Source organism: Phalacrocorax carbo, chromosome 2 (assembly GCF_963921805.1).
Source record: "Phalacrocorax carbo chromosome 2, bPhaCar2.1, whole genome shotgun sequence".
Classification (NCBI taxonomy): Eukaryota; Metazoa; Chordata; class Aves; order Suliformes; family Phalacrocoracidae; genus Phalacrocorax; species Phalacrocorax carbo.
In genome coordinates this window covers 144,016,298-144,030,592 of record NC_087514.1, presented here as the reverse complement: position 1 = coordinate 144,030,592, position 14,295 = coordinate 144,016,298, and the positions used below count along the sequence as shown (strand labels likewise).

The window sequence follows — 14,295 nt, the reverse complement described above, 5'->3', positions numbered from 1 at the left end:
AAAAGGAATGTGCCACTGTCCTTGAGCAGTGTACTCCTCCATCATCTCAGCTTGGTGAGCATAGCAATAAATTCTTGGATTAAAATGAACCATAGTGGATGCAGAATTCCCTAAATAGGTGTCATTGTGTTTGATCCTGAAGAGCTGAAGCCACAGCTTTCCCCTTGGGACCTTATCTGTCTGGGCTGATTCCCCGCCAAGGACAATGTTACCTAATTTTGTTTACTATAGCTACTGCAAGAGTCAGTCCTCTTAGGAGTTTATTCTCAAAAGCAAATGCCAGTGACCCTCTGTGATCTAAGAAGCAGAATAATTTCCTCCTGGGAGAAGGAAGTGGTGTATGCTCTGGACTCTTCCCTTTCCCCACAGCCTGGGCTAGGCACATGTGTATTTGGATTACTCTGTATGTGTGCAGTAGATGCAGCACTCCAGATGCATGCCGCGTGGAGCTGACACCCCACAGAGCTGGAGCCGTTTTCACCATTCACCCTCCCCAGGCACTCCCACAGGGAGCAATGAACCTCGTGCTTCTTCCTCTGGTGTGCGGAGCTAGCTGCATCCTGCCAGCCCCCCTGGGCTTCTCACTGCAGTGAGGGGTGCAGTGCCCTCCTGTCTGCCCCCTCGGCTGCTCGTCCAACCATTGCTTCCATTCAGGGAATAAAGCTTTTAAAACTCAAACACTGAAATAGGCTTATAAATTAGTATACCGAAGACATTTCTGTAGGATGCTTAGAGAAGCTGGAAGCCTAAAGTTTGGTATTTTAGTTGCAAATAGAGACTTGAGTAGTATACTTATTTTCCTTCATTCCTGTACTTCATTTTCCATTTATTTTATGGTGCTTTTTATTTCATCCTTTCTACCATTTTTAGCTTCACAGTCATGTCCTTCTGGTTTTCTAAGTGTAACTTCCTTATTATTGGTGGTTTTTACCCCATACCTTCTTGAAAGCATACCTTTCCCATCCCCTAGCTGCTGGGCACTTCTTGCCGACTAAAAGATCCTAATTTCAGGGAAATATGGAGAACTTTCACTTCAAGATCAGGTGTCATGGGGCACAAGGTGGTTAAACATTTCTGAAGATCTTGGCCCTTTTGTTCTAAATTCTTCTAAGATACTTAGGACCTCCATTCCCACAGTGCTGATTTATAAGTGTGTTTTCTGCAAACAGGAGTACCTGGACAGCTCTCTTCAATGTCATCTTTATGGCACTGTATTACAGATTTCAGTAAAGGTGCCATTGCAGTCTGATTGCTAAAGTGATTTGAACCAGTTACTTGGCATTATGGAGTGTGAAACTGTACATGAAGAAATCTAGAATAGCTTTAGAGAGAGAAGTTAAAAAAAGTGGGAAATCGGATAGATTAAAACACAGATGCAGGCGCTCCTGGGGTAACATCTCTAAGGGAGTCTCTGCTATGGATGTTGTGTTGCTATTCTGTATTGGCATTTGGAATTAACTTTAAAATTGCCAGTAAAAAGATAATGAAGAGAGTAACAATATGTTCCTGTTCCTATAGCGTTTTTCAGTAAAGCTGTAAGAGTACTTTTCAGACAGGAATTAATAGATTCTCACAACAGCTGTTGTGAAGTAGATCAGTAATGTGCATTTCTTAGCAATTTTCTGCTATCACTTATTAACATTACATTCAGCACGGGAGACCAAACCTTGCACAGGGGTTTTACTGTTGATGTAGTTGCTTTCTATTTCATGCTTTTTTTGGAAATGGAGCTTATTTTTTCTGAAGTCTGTATATGTAACTTGTCTATGTTTGTTTTGCAGTGTAAAAAGCACCGCTTGTCAGTCGGCCATACAAACAGCTATGCTAAATCGGTGGTGAACATGGCAGATTTAGTAAGTATCACTCAACTAAATGTTCTTTTATGTGTGAGATGAGTCATATGATTCTCCTGCCGATAGATGCAGGAGTTGTCAGTTCATGGTATACCTAATAATAACATGTGAAGATCACAAATTTTCATCTAGAACAACCTATAAAGCCTTTGTCTAACATAAAGCATTAGAGACTTCTTGTGGCTTCAAACATTTAAGTATCCTGCTGGATCAATCACTTGAGTCTGAGTTTTAAAGAGCACCTTAGATATGACAGTTTTTACACAGGGACCCTATGCTGACAACCCAAAACCCAGAAGATAGTTGGAAATTAGAATGCACTAAAATTTCTCCAGAAAAAGGGCATTTGAGTAAATGAGTTAGAATATGGACATACAGGTAGATTATGTGGATATTATTTGTAATGCTGAATTGGATGAGCTGCTGGTTCTTGCACCTCACCCCAGAAAAGTATTACTAGAAAAAGAAAAATGCAGTTCTTACTGTTGAAAGTGTTTGGTGTGGAGTATTAACCCCCAGCATTGAAAGGATGGCCCTTTTTAAATGATTCAGCCAGCATGAGGTTAAATACTCCTGTAGAAGTGTATAACAGCGAAAACTGTGGTGTTATAGATCACTATTTGGTATAAGAGAGCCCTTGTGTGTCACTGGGGTGAGCTGGATGTCATAAAAGACCCATTATTTCTAAATCTTTGAACTATTTGGACAGATTCTGTAGCAATTTTTGAAAAAATCCCATCTCCCTTCCATGTACCTCTGCCTGTGTAGGACCTGCAAGGGATCTTTTTGCAGGCTGAGAGAGCAGATTAAAGAATTAGGCCTAAAATTTAGTTTTTACTTTGTTTTCATGTTTGTTGGTTGGTTTTAAGGGAGATAAAATCACCTGGGAGAACATAAAGTGTGCTAGAACAAGCTAAATATTTAGTTACATAAAAATGCAAGCTATTACAGAAAAGGGGTAAAACTCACTTTCATTCTATTTGACATATTTGTTCATTTTGTTAATGTACTAGATATATAAAGAACAACTTAACACGAGGATAGTATTGGTTGCCATGGAAACCTGGGCTACTGATAACAAGTTCACCATATCTGAAAACCCCTTGGTGACCCTACGTGAGTTTATGAAATATAGGAGGGATTTTATCAGAGAGAAAAGTGACGCAGTTCACCTTTTTTCGTACGTAACCTCGTGTGATGTTTTATTACCGGGTTTTTTTTTTCTTTCCTTGGGGGTTGCTTATCACAAGTGGCTGATACATCTCCTTTCTGCTGTGTGTGTAATCCAGAATAATTCGGAAAATAATGTTTCTGATGGGGAGGTGGGAAAAAGTTAATGCACAAACTGCCTGCCAGTGCAACTAGAGGATTGACTCTCATTTTAGTTTTAACATACTAAGCCCAGGCTGCATGCGCATGCATCCCTGGTTATTCTGTGCAATTAGCTACTCCGCAAGTGCAGCTGCCTGGAAGGTGATGCATGGTTCCACCTCAGAGGTTGGCTTCTTTGGCAGTAGAGCACTGACAGCCTTGTTGTATTATTTAAAAGCAGAACATTGGCTTTAAAACCAATGAGGTTTCCTGCTTAAAAACCATTATGGCCTGCTTTACTTTGTTGAATGACCTGTGTGCTGCAGGATTACTGAAGCGTTTCAGATCCTTGAAGCAGTTTATTCTCCAGAGAGACAAGTGCTATAAGCTGGGAGGAATGTTATTGTCCCTAAATCTCTTAATTGTTTTGGAAATAAGATTGATATAACAAAATATATCTATAAAAATAGAGGAGAGGTTCATGGTTGAGATTTTTGATCCACATGAGACAGGCCAGCTGAATTACTCTGTTGGAGTCCTTATCCCTCTGCTGACTGTTGTAGGAGCCTATATGAATAAAATTAACCTAAACACTTCACTTTCACATGACTCTGGTAGGTTGTCAGGATACCCAACCCCAGTATCCACCCGCTCAGATTTTTTGCACATATTTAATTACTGTAATTGACTTCTACCATGAAAAGATCTAGTAAGATCTGTAAGTGGTGCTTACAGATTTTGGTTTCTTTGTGTCTTAGTTCTTCATCTGTAAAATGGGAATCAGGTTTTCTTACATTCTTTGTGAATCTTCTCTGGTGGTATTGTACTGTCTTTGGGGGAAGTCTTGTTCTTATGAATGCCTGTGGATTGGCTAGGTCAAAGAGGGCCCTGTTCGTGCTGTGACTGGGACTCTGGCATACCACTATAATGCTGATTCCAGTGCTGTCCATAACACCACCACTCATGTTTGAGGTATTGCATTCATAGACCATTTAGAAATATCAGTTTCTGAAATTGTGTCTGTGGGTGAGACACGACTAAGTTGGGAGGTGAGGTTGGCTGGTGTGATGGTACAGTGGTTACAAATGAACTTCTGCCTTCAGCAGAGTTAACCCATTTTATTGTTTCTTGATGTTTTTCTGTTTTCCTTTGAAAAAAACTATTTGCCACAGCTCAGGTGGATCAGTAGTCTGAAAGGGACCAGAGTATATTTTCTCCAGTAACTGGCAGTCATTCATGTGGACGTGGTCAGCCCCAAAGAGATGGTTAGATTTAGGCTCAGAGTGCATCTGTCACTTGGATGAGATCGGCAGTTCCAGGGAGTTTTCACCTACCTCTAAACCACTAGCCACTAAACGCATCTCCCTTTGAGTTTTGCTGCATCAGCATTGCCCAGCTAGACATGTCTTTTCACTAGTCACCCATGCGTTGGCAGTGTGGTGGCCTCTCCTGTGCTCTGTCTGTAGCATGTGCCAGTGGAAGTCACTTGCTGCAGTAGTATGTCAACAAACAAAAGGCTGGTGAGATTCAGGTGGTTTGGCAAAATAATCCCCTTATGCTTTCTTATATGAGGTAGTCTGAGAAGGAAGAGGGAAGATGGTATAACTTTTCTGGAGATAATTTGTCATGTGAGGTTTGTGAGTGGTTATCTGTTTTTCCCATTTTGTTTTTGCATAGTTTGCAGCATAGTGGTGGCAGCCAGCATTTGCAAATGCCAGTTTTCTCATTTGAAAATCAGAAGGGTAAATACTGGGATGGATAGGTGCAAAACTCATGGGCTGAGCAGGGTAAACTGTCTTTTCTTTTCCTTTTTGTCAAAGGGGGAGTCGATTTCAGAGCAGTCGGAGTGGTGTAGCCCACACTGGTGGAATCTGCTCATTGCTTAAAGGCGGAGGTGTGAATGAGGTAGGTGGGGATACTGGTATGAGCAAAAAGTGGTGAAAAATTATCTGCACAGAATTTATCAGTGCAGACATGTTCCTCAAAATACCTTGCTGCTTCTTTGCTGATGCAGAGTTTTAGTGCAGCTCCATAGAAAGGATGTCTCAGTGAAGAGTGATGAGTGAATAAAGTCAGTTATGGATTCAAATACACTTTTCAGCAGATTCTGCAATATCCTGTCATTGATAGTTGCAGCCGGAATGGCAAGAAAGAAACAGGCTTTCTCTCACTTAATGTGTCCATAAGCCAGCCAGTTTTCCTCACTTGTCCATTATCTAGCTGCTCTGAAGTAAGAACTCTGACACTGCTCATCTGACTTTGCCTTTTATCGCCTTGACATGAGAAAAACTTCACTTGTATCTGAGATACCTGTACGTAACTCTTTCCTACCTTTCAGTTTGGAAAGCCAGACTTAATGGCTGTTACTCTGGCACAGACCTTGGCCCAAAACATTGGCATTTTCTCAGACAGAAGAAAACTTATAAGTGGTAAGTTTGTTTGCTTTTTCACTCTGTCTCAAGAGAAAATCTTAAAAGGTGCAGGATCTTACCTGTTTCTCTGATAGGTATTTTTTCCCCATGTTTCTCACAATGTTGGAATATTTTATTTTTCTTGTAATAACATGGAGACTGACATGTCATTAATTTTCCTCTATTTAAATGCTGTGATAGCCCCCTGCCCATAACTGCTGGCAGCATTAGTGTCACCATTTCATTAAAAATAAATCATACAGGTGTCTGCCTCTTCCATTCATTTCAGGGAGATCAATGTCACACACACAGACTCAGTGGCTGCCATTTTATGGTGCAAAGGTAGAAACAGACGTTATTTGACCTGGGGATGATTGGGAGCCACCTCAATCCTGTTACACAAATCTCCTGTATTTGCCACCCTAGTGCTACCATTTGTCTGCTGTAACCTTGGTATTCAACTTATTAGTAACCCCTGTTTACCTGCAATGCCTTAATTCAGATCTCCGCTCCCCCCCACAAGCGCCTCACCCTCCCTGCTTCCATGTTATATGAAGTTGCAGCACGTGGAGAACAATGGATGATTAAAATAATAAAGCACCTTTTAAACAATTTAGGTAATGAATTGGAGTGCTTAGTTATTGTATCATGTATATTTACGTGGCTTACATACAAAAAAAATAAATTACTGAGTAATAGAACTCTGCTTAGGTGAATTTTGTTTTCAGGCATTGTAAAGACAGTATATAATGCAGAGGTACATCTGCAAGTAAAGGTTTTTGCATTTTATATAATTTTATTTTCAAAAATACTCAGAAATGTAGGATGGGTGCTCTATGGTACTGACATGTTCAGTGTTAATTTTCTTGCTGCATATTATTAACCTGATATAGGGACAGAGTAAAAGTGAAAATGATAATAGTGGTGATTCCCTTTCTTACAGCTGAGCAGAGGGGCAGGACGTGGCAGCCTGGCAGTGCAGAAGGGAGGGCTGCCCTATGCCTGCCTGGAGGTCGCGTGGGGAACGGGGGCAGGCAGGGAAGGGAGGGAGAGCAGAGGAAGAGGCTGCTAGATCCTGCTGTACTGGCTTGTGTTTGCAGACCATTTTATGCATTTTTGTGTGCATTATTGTTTGGGGTTTGTTTTTTTTTCAAGTGAAGATTTCTCCAGTCACATTAGCATAGTAGTACAAGAGAACTAAAAAATTAGAAGGGTTGAAATGATCTTTTTTACTCTGAAAATTTGGGAATCAAATATGATGCAGGAGAAGGCAGGAGAGCTGACTCATGATTTCCAAGTGCTGGAGGCTGACGCTGCAGTTTCCCCTGACTTTAATTTAAGAGAAGAAAAGAAAAAACAGGACATATTTTCAAAGCTCAGGATTACATAGAGTTATGTATAGTTTTTTAAAGGTTTGTCAGTGTGCATTGATATATTTCAACTAAGGTGTGCAATAAATCAGCAAATTATTCTTTTCAATTTGTATTTAAATATGACATGGAATTGACTACAGTGTGGTTTTTGTGATAAGAAATGTATTATTTTGGATTCAAAAGACTTAAGATGTAATTTTTTGTTGTTGTTGTCAGGTGAGTGTAAGTGTGAGGACACGTGGTCTGGATGCATAATGGGAGACACAGGGTAAGGCACTTCACTAGAGGAAAGTCATGTCCTTCATGCAAATGACATAAAGGAAACGTGTGAAAACCTGTCTTTTGTGGCTCAGCAGAATATTTTCTGTGAATCATTTTTCAGAAAGTAAGGTATTAGCTTACATACGCAGAAAAGACATTTTCAAAGAAATGTGTGAATAAGTGAGTTAAGGAGAGGATATGTGAGGATTTTTAGTGACTACTGTTTTAATTCACAAAGCACAGGGCTCAATAGCAAGGCAGGTCATTGCAGAGAAGGAGAAGCAGGCTAAGCTTCTTTTCCCCTGCGAGTTTGCTGTTGAATTGTGGCTACAAACAGTGACACATCCTAATTCTTGCAGTACTATTACCAAATTGCTTAAGTATGTCTCATTTTCAGTGTTTCTGTTAGAATCTTTCATCTATTTCTGTATTTTTTACCCACCAGTTTGTGTAATAATGTTAGAAAAAACTGCTCCCATTGGAGATGGAGTATGCATATACCCATATATAATGTCCCTGGAGAGATTTTATCTAAAGATTAGCAAATCAGCAAATTTTTGCTGCTAGATGAAATTTGATGCTAACATGTGTATTCAGATCTTAATTCTTCATATTACAGGCCTGTCTTTTGTCATATATAGTCTAGTTTTAGATATAGGCAGTGCTTTTAAAATTGATTTCAAACTGACCTGCAAATTTCCACAGTAGCTTTGTGTCAGAACAATTTTGAACAGTTTCAAATATTTCATTGAAAGCTCTTTGGAAGTATGAATGTGTGCCTTTTTCATCTTGCCTACCTAAAAACATACTAGGTAGGATTTTTCTGATTTTTCATAAGTTGAAAAGCCAATCTGAGAAGCCGCCTTGATCCTTGTAAAAGTCATTCCTTATCTAATGGTCTTCAAATTCTTTATCTGGAATCCAAACCTTTAAAATAATTAGGTACACAAAAAAAGCTTGTGTTTACATAGCTGCTTGATGAAGGATGATGAATCCCACATTCTCTGTAGTCTTTAGACCTAAATCATGAACACTAGAGATGGGAAAGACCAGTAATGGTTTGCAAACCATCCTTCCTGGCAACGCAGGATTATTTTGTATAGCACTTCTGCTAATACTTTTTTTATCCGGTGATGAGCTGATACGGGAAAGCCCTTGAGGCTCCAGAATCTGCTTGAAACATAAGTACTTTCGTGACTAAAGACCTAAATATAAAGGTCACTTAAGTTCTTTCCCTGTGGAAAGGATCCATGCAAAGATTCCCTGCATCATATTGTTTTCAGGTGGTGCACAGTGCCTTAGGTTGGCACTCGGTACTAGAATGAAATTTAATCAAGTGGGGCAAATGAGAGAGGGAAGCCGAAATGTTAGCTGATGTTTGTTAGAAGCATGTTTTAAAATGGCATAACTCTATTATATAAACATTCTGTGCACCAGGAGAGCTAATTTCATCTAAGAGGGAAATGAACTATGAGCAATCTTTGTCTCCTACGGTATGTATGGGAAGAAATAAATGTATTTCTGAGATCAGGCCAGTTAGTGGAACAGATCATGTTTGTGAGAACTGTACACTGTGTGATAAGTTTTGTGGTATTTGGCATGAAATAACTTACTGAAATGTTTTAGACCTCTCACTTTCCATGAGCTCTGTATCATTGTTGAAAGTTCTTTGTCATTTACTAAAATGATTTGCAAATTAGATAGAGTTACAAGCAGATAGTCACTCTGATTAACAGTGTGGTTTTGTACTTTTTCTAGAGTATAATATTAGATTTCTCTTCCTACTTTGAGAATAGAAAATATAGTGTAAAAAGCACTATAGAAAGTAATCTTGCCACCTTTTTTCTGTGCAGGTATTATCTTCCAAGCAAGTTCTCCAAATGTGATATTGAAGAGTATCATGAATTTTTAAACAATGGAGGCGGAGCCTGCCTTTTCAATAAACCAACCAAAGTAAGCATTACCTCATTATTGAGTATTATTTCTATTCTATTTCTAGTTTATATGAAACCAAGAAGAATGAAAATGCTAATGTTGGGGAAAAAAACACCTGTAATTTTGATGTTTCTGGTTCTTTCTAAGTTCTAAATTTTCTGCTGACATATGAGTGAATGTAGTTGATTTTAGTTCACAGTAGTTTAGAAACTAGTTTTAAATAAATTTTTAATAAGTGGTTTCATGTCCAACAGAGTTCCTACAGGCTTTGATCTGGAACCATCCCTCACAATTTAGCGATTATGTTCATTTACACATCTGCCACTTGGAAGAAACCAATTACTGTCATCTCAATTTAGATTGGCAGCATTTACAATTTTTTCTAATGGCATGTGGAAATGTGAAGGTTAGATGTGGAAGCCAGGGTGATTTAGACTCTTTTATATATTGTTGTTTGGCTTGGTTTAAAGTTATTGTTGATGGATGTCTGTGTAATTCACAAGGCTGTCAAAGACATGTGTTACCTAGCAAAGGTGGTGAAACACAAACTTACTTTTGCTTTTCAAGACGTATGAGATAAAGAAAAACTGATGTGACAAGGTGCTGTGTTTGACAGTGCTCTGCTGTAAGATCAGCTGTGATCCCGAAAAACACATCAATGACTGCTGGAGCAGACTGAGCGTATGCTCTTTTCAAATGAATGGATGAATTATGAGACTTTTGGGGAAAAGTTACCCAATTTGCTTTTCGTGTTTTTTTTTTCCATTCCATATTTAGCTGTCCCTATGTACTGCAGCAAATTGGCCCAATGTTTTAAGGCAGGACCCTCTGTGTTTGCCATCTACTTGCCTGTATTGTGCAGTATACCTAGAGATATTGAAGAAGTTTAGATGTCTAGAAAAATATGTAGGAAATGAGCAGTTTTAACGACACTTCAGTAATTCTAAAAGATAATTCTGTGCATACATTTAATGTAACATTCTACATATGGATTTCATGCTGCAGTCAAATTTCCATTTCAATAGAAGGATCTAATAATAGCACGTCAGCCTGTGCCACAAGCCTCAGCCTGGTTTGTGGCACAGTGAAGTACGCAGGATGATGCTCCATCCTGTTGGCTACTGGCAGAAAGGCAGCAGCCAGAGAAAAATGCACTGTACGCCATGAGTGATGTGCTTGTGCAGATGGCTTGTAAGCAGAGTGGTTTCTGGAATGGTCCTAGTTTAATTGGAAAACTCAGAGGACGGTCTGCAAAACTTCAGTCTTGGTGACACACTTATATGCCTTCTTATTTATATAATAAAAGTACTCACGTTTTGTTATGCCTACCCCACCCCCCCAAAAAAAAAGTTTTTTTCTTTTTTGAAGAATTACCTCTAGAAATTTTAGGAAAACATAAACAATGAAACTGGAAAGAACAGAGTAGAAGAGTCCATTAAAAGATAACATAGCATGGGTCCTGTGTGAAAAATGGCTAGTGAATCTTACCTCTGGGAAAGGAAAGTACTAGTAAAATACACAGATCTAGACATTTTAGGTTACAGTTTAGTGGGGAGGCTGAAGGGAAGGAGAGGAAGCCTGTGCTTATGGAAAACTGCTGAAAGTTCCCAACTGTGGTAAAGAAAAAGGGAAGGAAAAAGCATCTAACTGCAACAAAAACTGACAAAGAAACCCAGCCCTTCCCCTCTCCCTGCATTTCTGAGCCATGGGCTTCCAAAGGGCAATTTTTAATGGCTATCCTTTCTGAAGGTATTATGCAGGCATCAGCTGGGGACACAGCCCTCATCACTTGAATTCCAGAACAACAGCAATTGCAACTCCTGTGATGATAATGAAAATGCCATATTGTTTTAATTTTTTTCTTTTATTGTCACAACTTTTGTTTTTGATTGTGGCTTCTGCTCAGACTAAATCTGCTGTATAAATGTCAGTCTCACACAGAAAACGCCATGTGACTCTGCAGCATTGCTGAATTAATTCACAGCATTGTTTGTTTTCTCACATTTTGTTTGTGTTGTTTCTGGTCTGATTCTTCCTGAATTGTGGGCCCTGAGTTTTGGTTAATGCATTTGGAGTGCTAGCTAAAAAAGCATGCTGTATGGAATGAATATGACAATGATTCCCGTAGGAGTGACATGACTTTTGATTTCTGATTTTGCCCTGCAGCTTCTGGATCCTCCAGAATGTGGCAATGGCTTTGTGGAAGATGGAGAAGAGTGTGACTGTGGGACGATAGCGGTAAGTGTGATGTTCTTTAACTTAGCAACTAGATTCTCCAGGACATGGTGCTGCCCATCGCTGCCGTTACAGTAAGCAGAGGAAGACAGGCAATATTAAACTCCTGTGGTAAAGGATTAATAATTTTTTACCTTTTTCCATCATGGTTATCACAATGTGGGACAGCTTTTTTATTTTATCACCACAATTCTGAAGAGCAATAGCAATAGCTACCTGTGCAAAATCAGGCCTTAAAAGATGTTAAAGTATTTTCCTAGATGGAAACATGACTCTGGGCAGTGCTAAAATGTCAGTATTTAATGATTGACACTGTGAAGTTAGGAAAATAATTTCTCATATTACATATCAAACAGCTGTGCAGGAGCTTGATACCTGGCAGTGCATGCTTTTTTTTTTTTTTTCTGCCTCCAGGTGGCTAAAAGCCTGGTTAAAAATCTGTTCAGGTAGCACACTGAGATGAGAATTAGTAAGAGAGCTTGGGGCTCATCTGCTTTTCCCATGTATTCTGTTACAAGTGTGTGTGTTCCTCAGGAGTGTGCCAGCGAAGGAGGAGAGTGCTGCAATACGTGCACCCTGACGGCAGGTTCCCAGTGCAGCAATGGGCTTTGCTGTCGGAAGTGCCGGGTAAGGGCAGTGACTTTCACTGCAGCGTCCTGACAGTGATGCATCCAGGTGGCTACAGGCACCACAGCACATTTTTTTTTCTTTGCAGACCTTTGTTCCCTTTTTTGAAAGCTTGCCTTTTAAAATTGGCTGAAAACTGGTTTGTCTGGGGCTATTCTCTGCCTTTTTAGTCTGGGCTTCTTGGGGCAGGGATGGTGATCAAATGCAGAGGTGAATGAAAGCCTTCCAATTTCAGACAAGTTTGAATCAGGCTGAAGTTCCATGAGGTCTCATTAGATGTCCTTGTTTAAACATGCACATCGTTACCCGTGTGCTGCTCCCAGTGCCTTACGTGTTGCTCTGGATTTGCCTCATACCACAGAGGCCCAAGAGAAGGATATAGTAAAGAAAACCCAAAAACCTGCAGCTAGCAGAATTGTTCAAAAGTGTTAATCTAAAAGACACATGCCTTCAGTTTTAGTTATGTCTGTCTGTGTCTCCTTATGTTTGGACTGACTGAAATCCTGTTGAGTAAAGGGGATCAAGTCCTATGTAAACTGTGAGGCATTCTTCCTGATACATCAGTAATTAGTAAAAGGAAGATAAGCCAGATCTTGGCTGTAAGGGAGCCCAGCTAAATATGACTTCAAATAGTTGTTTGTACTGATTTAGTAATAATGGTAATTATTACTAATGTTACTAAAGCTGTGGTGTACTACGTGTGATATTTTTATCTTTGTCTGTGGGCATTTGAGGGTTTCATTTCCTTAGGAGGAACATTAGTAATGACCGTGGACCAGATTCTTGACTTTGTGCTCATCCTGATCTTAAAAAAAGAAAAAGCACAGATTATGCTGGACCAGATCACATTTCCCTAAGCACATTCCATTTTTTTAAATATAATATAAAAGATTAGCAGATTGCCACTGTGGGTGAATTTTGTTCAAGTGTCCAAGTCACATAGGCACCATATTAAAGACTCTCAGAAAAAAATTAAGCTTGTGTGTGCCTGCATTATTTTTGCAGATGAGACAAGTGTTTATCTACATACAGAGTGGTGAGGGTGAGCCAATGAGGAGAAACGCAGATTTTTGCAAAATGTGTCCCTGGGAGGTGTTAATCAGGACAACTCAAAAGACCATATATAACAGTTCCCAAACTTGGGTACCTTCCCCTGTAATACCCTGCCTGAAATCAGGAGTGAAGGAGGGATTGCAAGCAAAATATGGTGGGTGTACATCTGTACAGCATCTGTAGTGTCTCTGACAACATTCCTGTCTCTGCATTTTTCCAGAAACTGGTAGGGAAAAGATAGACTCTGGTACTTTCTCAGCCTTCAGTCTAGCTTTTCCACTGATGTGTGCCTGTTCACACCAGCTGTGGAGTTAGTAGCTGTGTGTCTCCCGTCCCATCCCCCGTCCCGTGTCCGTCCCCGTGTTGTGTGCCCCCTGTCCCGTCCGTGTGTCCCGTCCCCCCCCCCCCCAAAAAAAAAAGTATGTGCCTGCAGATCCAGAAAAAAAGTCACAGAACTGCAAAATGACTGGGTATCACAGACTTAAGAAACCTTTCAGGGAAGATAAGGTGTCTGCATTAACAGTTGCCACTAATGGGATGTCTTCCTGCTTTTACATTTCTTCAGAGTTAGCACAGACGTTTTTAACCAAAATGCCCATGTTAGGTCACTGGTATATTTTTCTGTTGTTAAATATCTGATCACTCAAACCATATGGAATGTAGTACATTTAATAAAACCATAGTGTTTATACCTAGAGCTTTGCGGTGTTCTTCACCCCTAGAATGAAGATCAGGATCACTTTCCCTGTTTTATAAAGAAGAGTAAAATAGTCACAAAAAGGTGTAGTGACCTGGTCAAGATAATGCTGCAAGCCACTCTAGTATTGGTTTGATAAACACCAGAGGTCCTGTGTCCCGGGCGAGCACTTATCCTGCTTGGCCCCACACTTGATGCACTCAGGTGGGGGGGGCTGTGTCAGAGAGTGGTACCACTTGCACCACTAAATTTCCAGTGCAATATCTGCACCAGGGAAAATAAAGTCTTCCCACTTCATTCAGCACATGAAAATGTCCCATTTTTAATCTTAGTTAAACCTCTAAGAAACCACTGCATTTAAGGCAAGATGTGGAGAAATCAAGACACTAATTTTCTGTCCTTTTTTTCAGTTTGAACCTAAAGGAGTTTTGTGCCGAGAAGCAGTGAATGATTGTGATATTGCAGAGAACTGCACAGGAAATTCCAGTCAGGTGATTTTTAGATCTTCTGTCCAAGAGATGAAAAAACCACCTGTAGTT

The 14,295-nt window shown here is 39.9% G+C and overlaps 1 protein-coding gene across 7 annotated transcripts in view; it reads left to right on the top strand.

The window, feature by feature from the left end:
- ADAM22 (ADAM metallopeptidase domain 22) overlaps nt 1–14,295 on the top strand; it is a 139,120-nt gene that overhangs the window by 91,315 nt on the left and 33,510 nt on the right. For all 7 annotated transcript variants that reach the window (XM_064444673.1, XM_064444671.1, XM_064444669.1 and 4 more), the window contains exons 10-18: nt 1,782–1,853; nt 2,867–3,033; nt 4,985–5,069; nt 5,503–5,593; nt 7,165–7,216; nt 9,063–9,162; nt 11,311–11,382; nt 11,914–12,006; nt 14,167–14,247. In XM_064444673.1, coding sequence (XP_064300743.1) covers nt 1,782–1,853; nt 2,867–3,033; nt 4,985–5,069; nt 5,503–5,593; nt 7,165–7,216; nt 9,063–9,162; nt 11,311–11,382; nt 11,914–12,006; nt 14,167–14,247 — 813 coding nt within the window. The remainder of the gene's footprint in view (nt 1–1,781; nt 1,854–2,866; nt 3,034–4,984; nt 5,070–5,502; nt 5,594–7,164; nt 7,217–9,062; nt 9,163–11,310; nt 11,383–11,913; nt 12,007–14,166; nt 14,248–14,295) is intronic.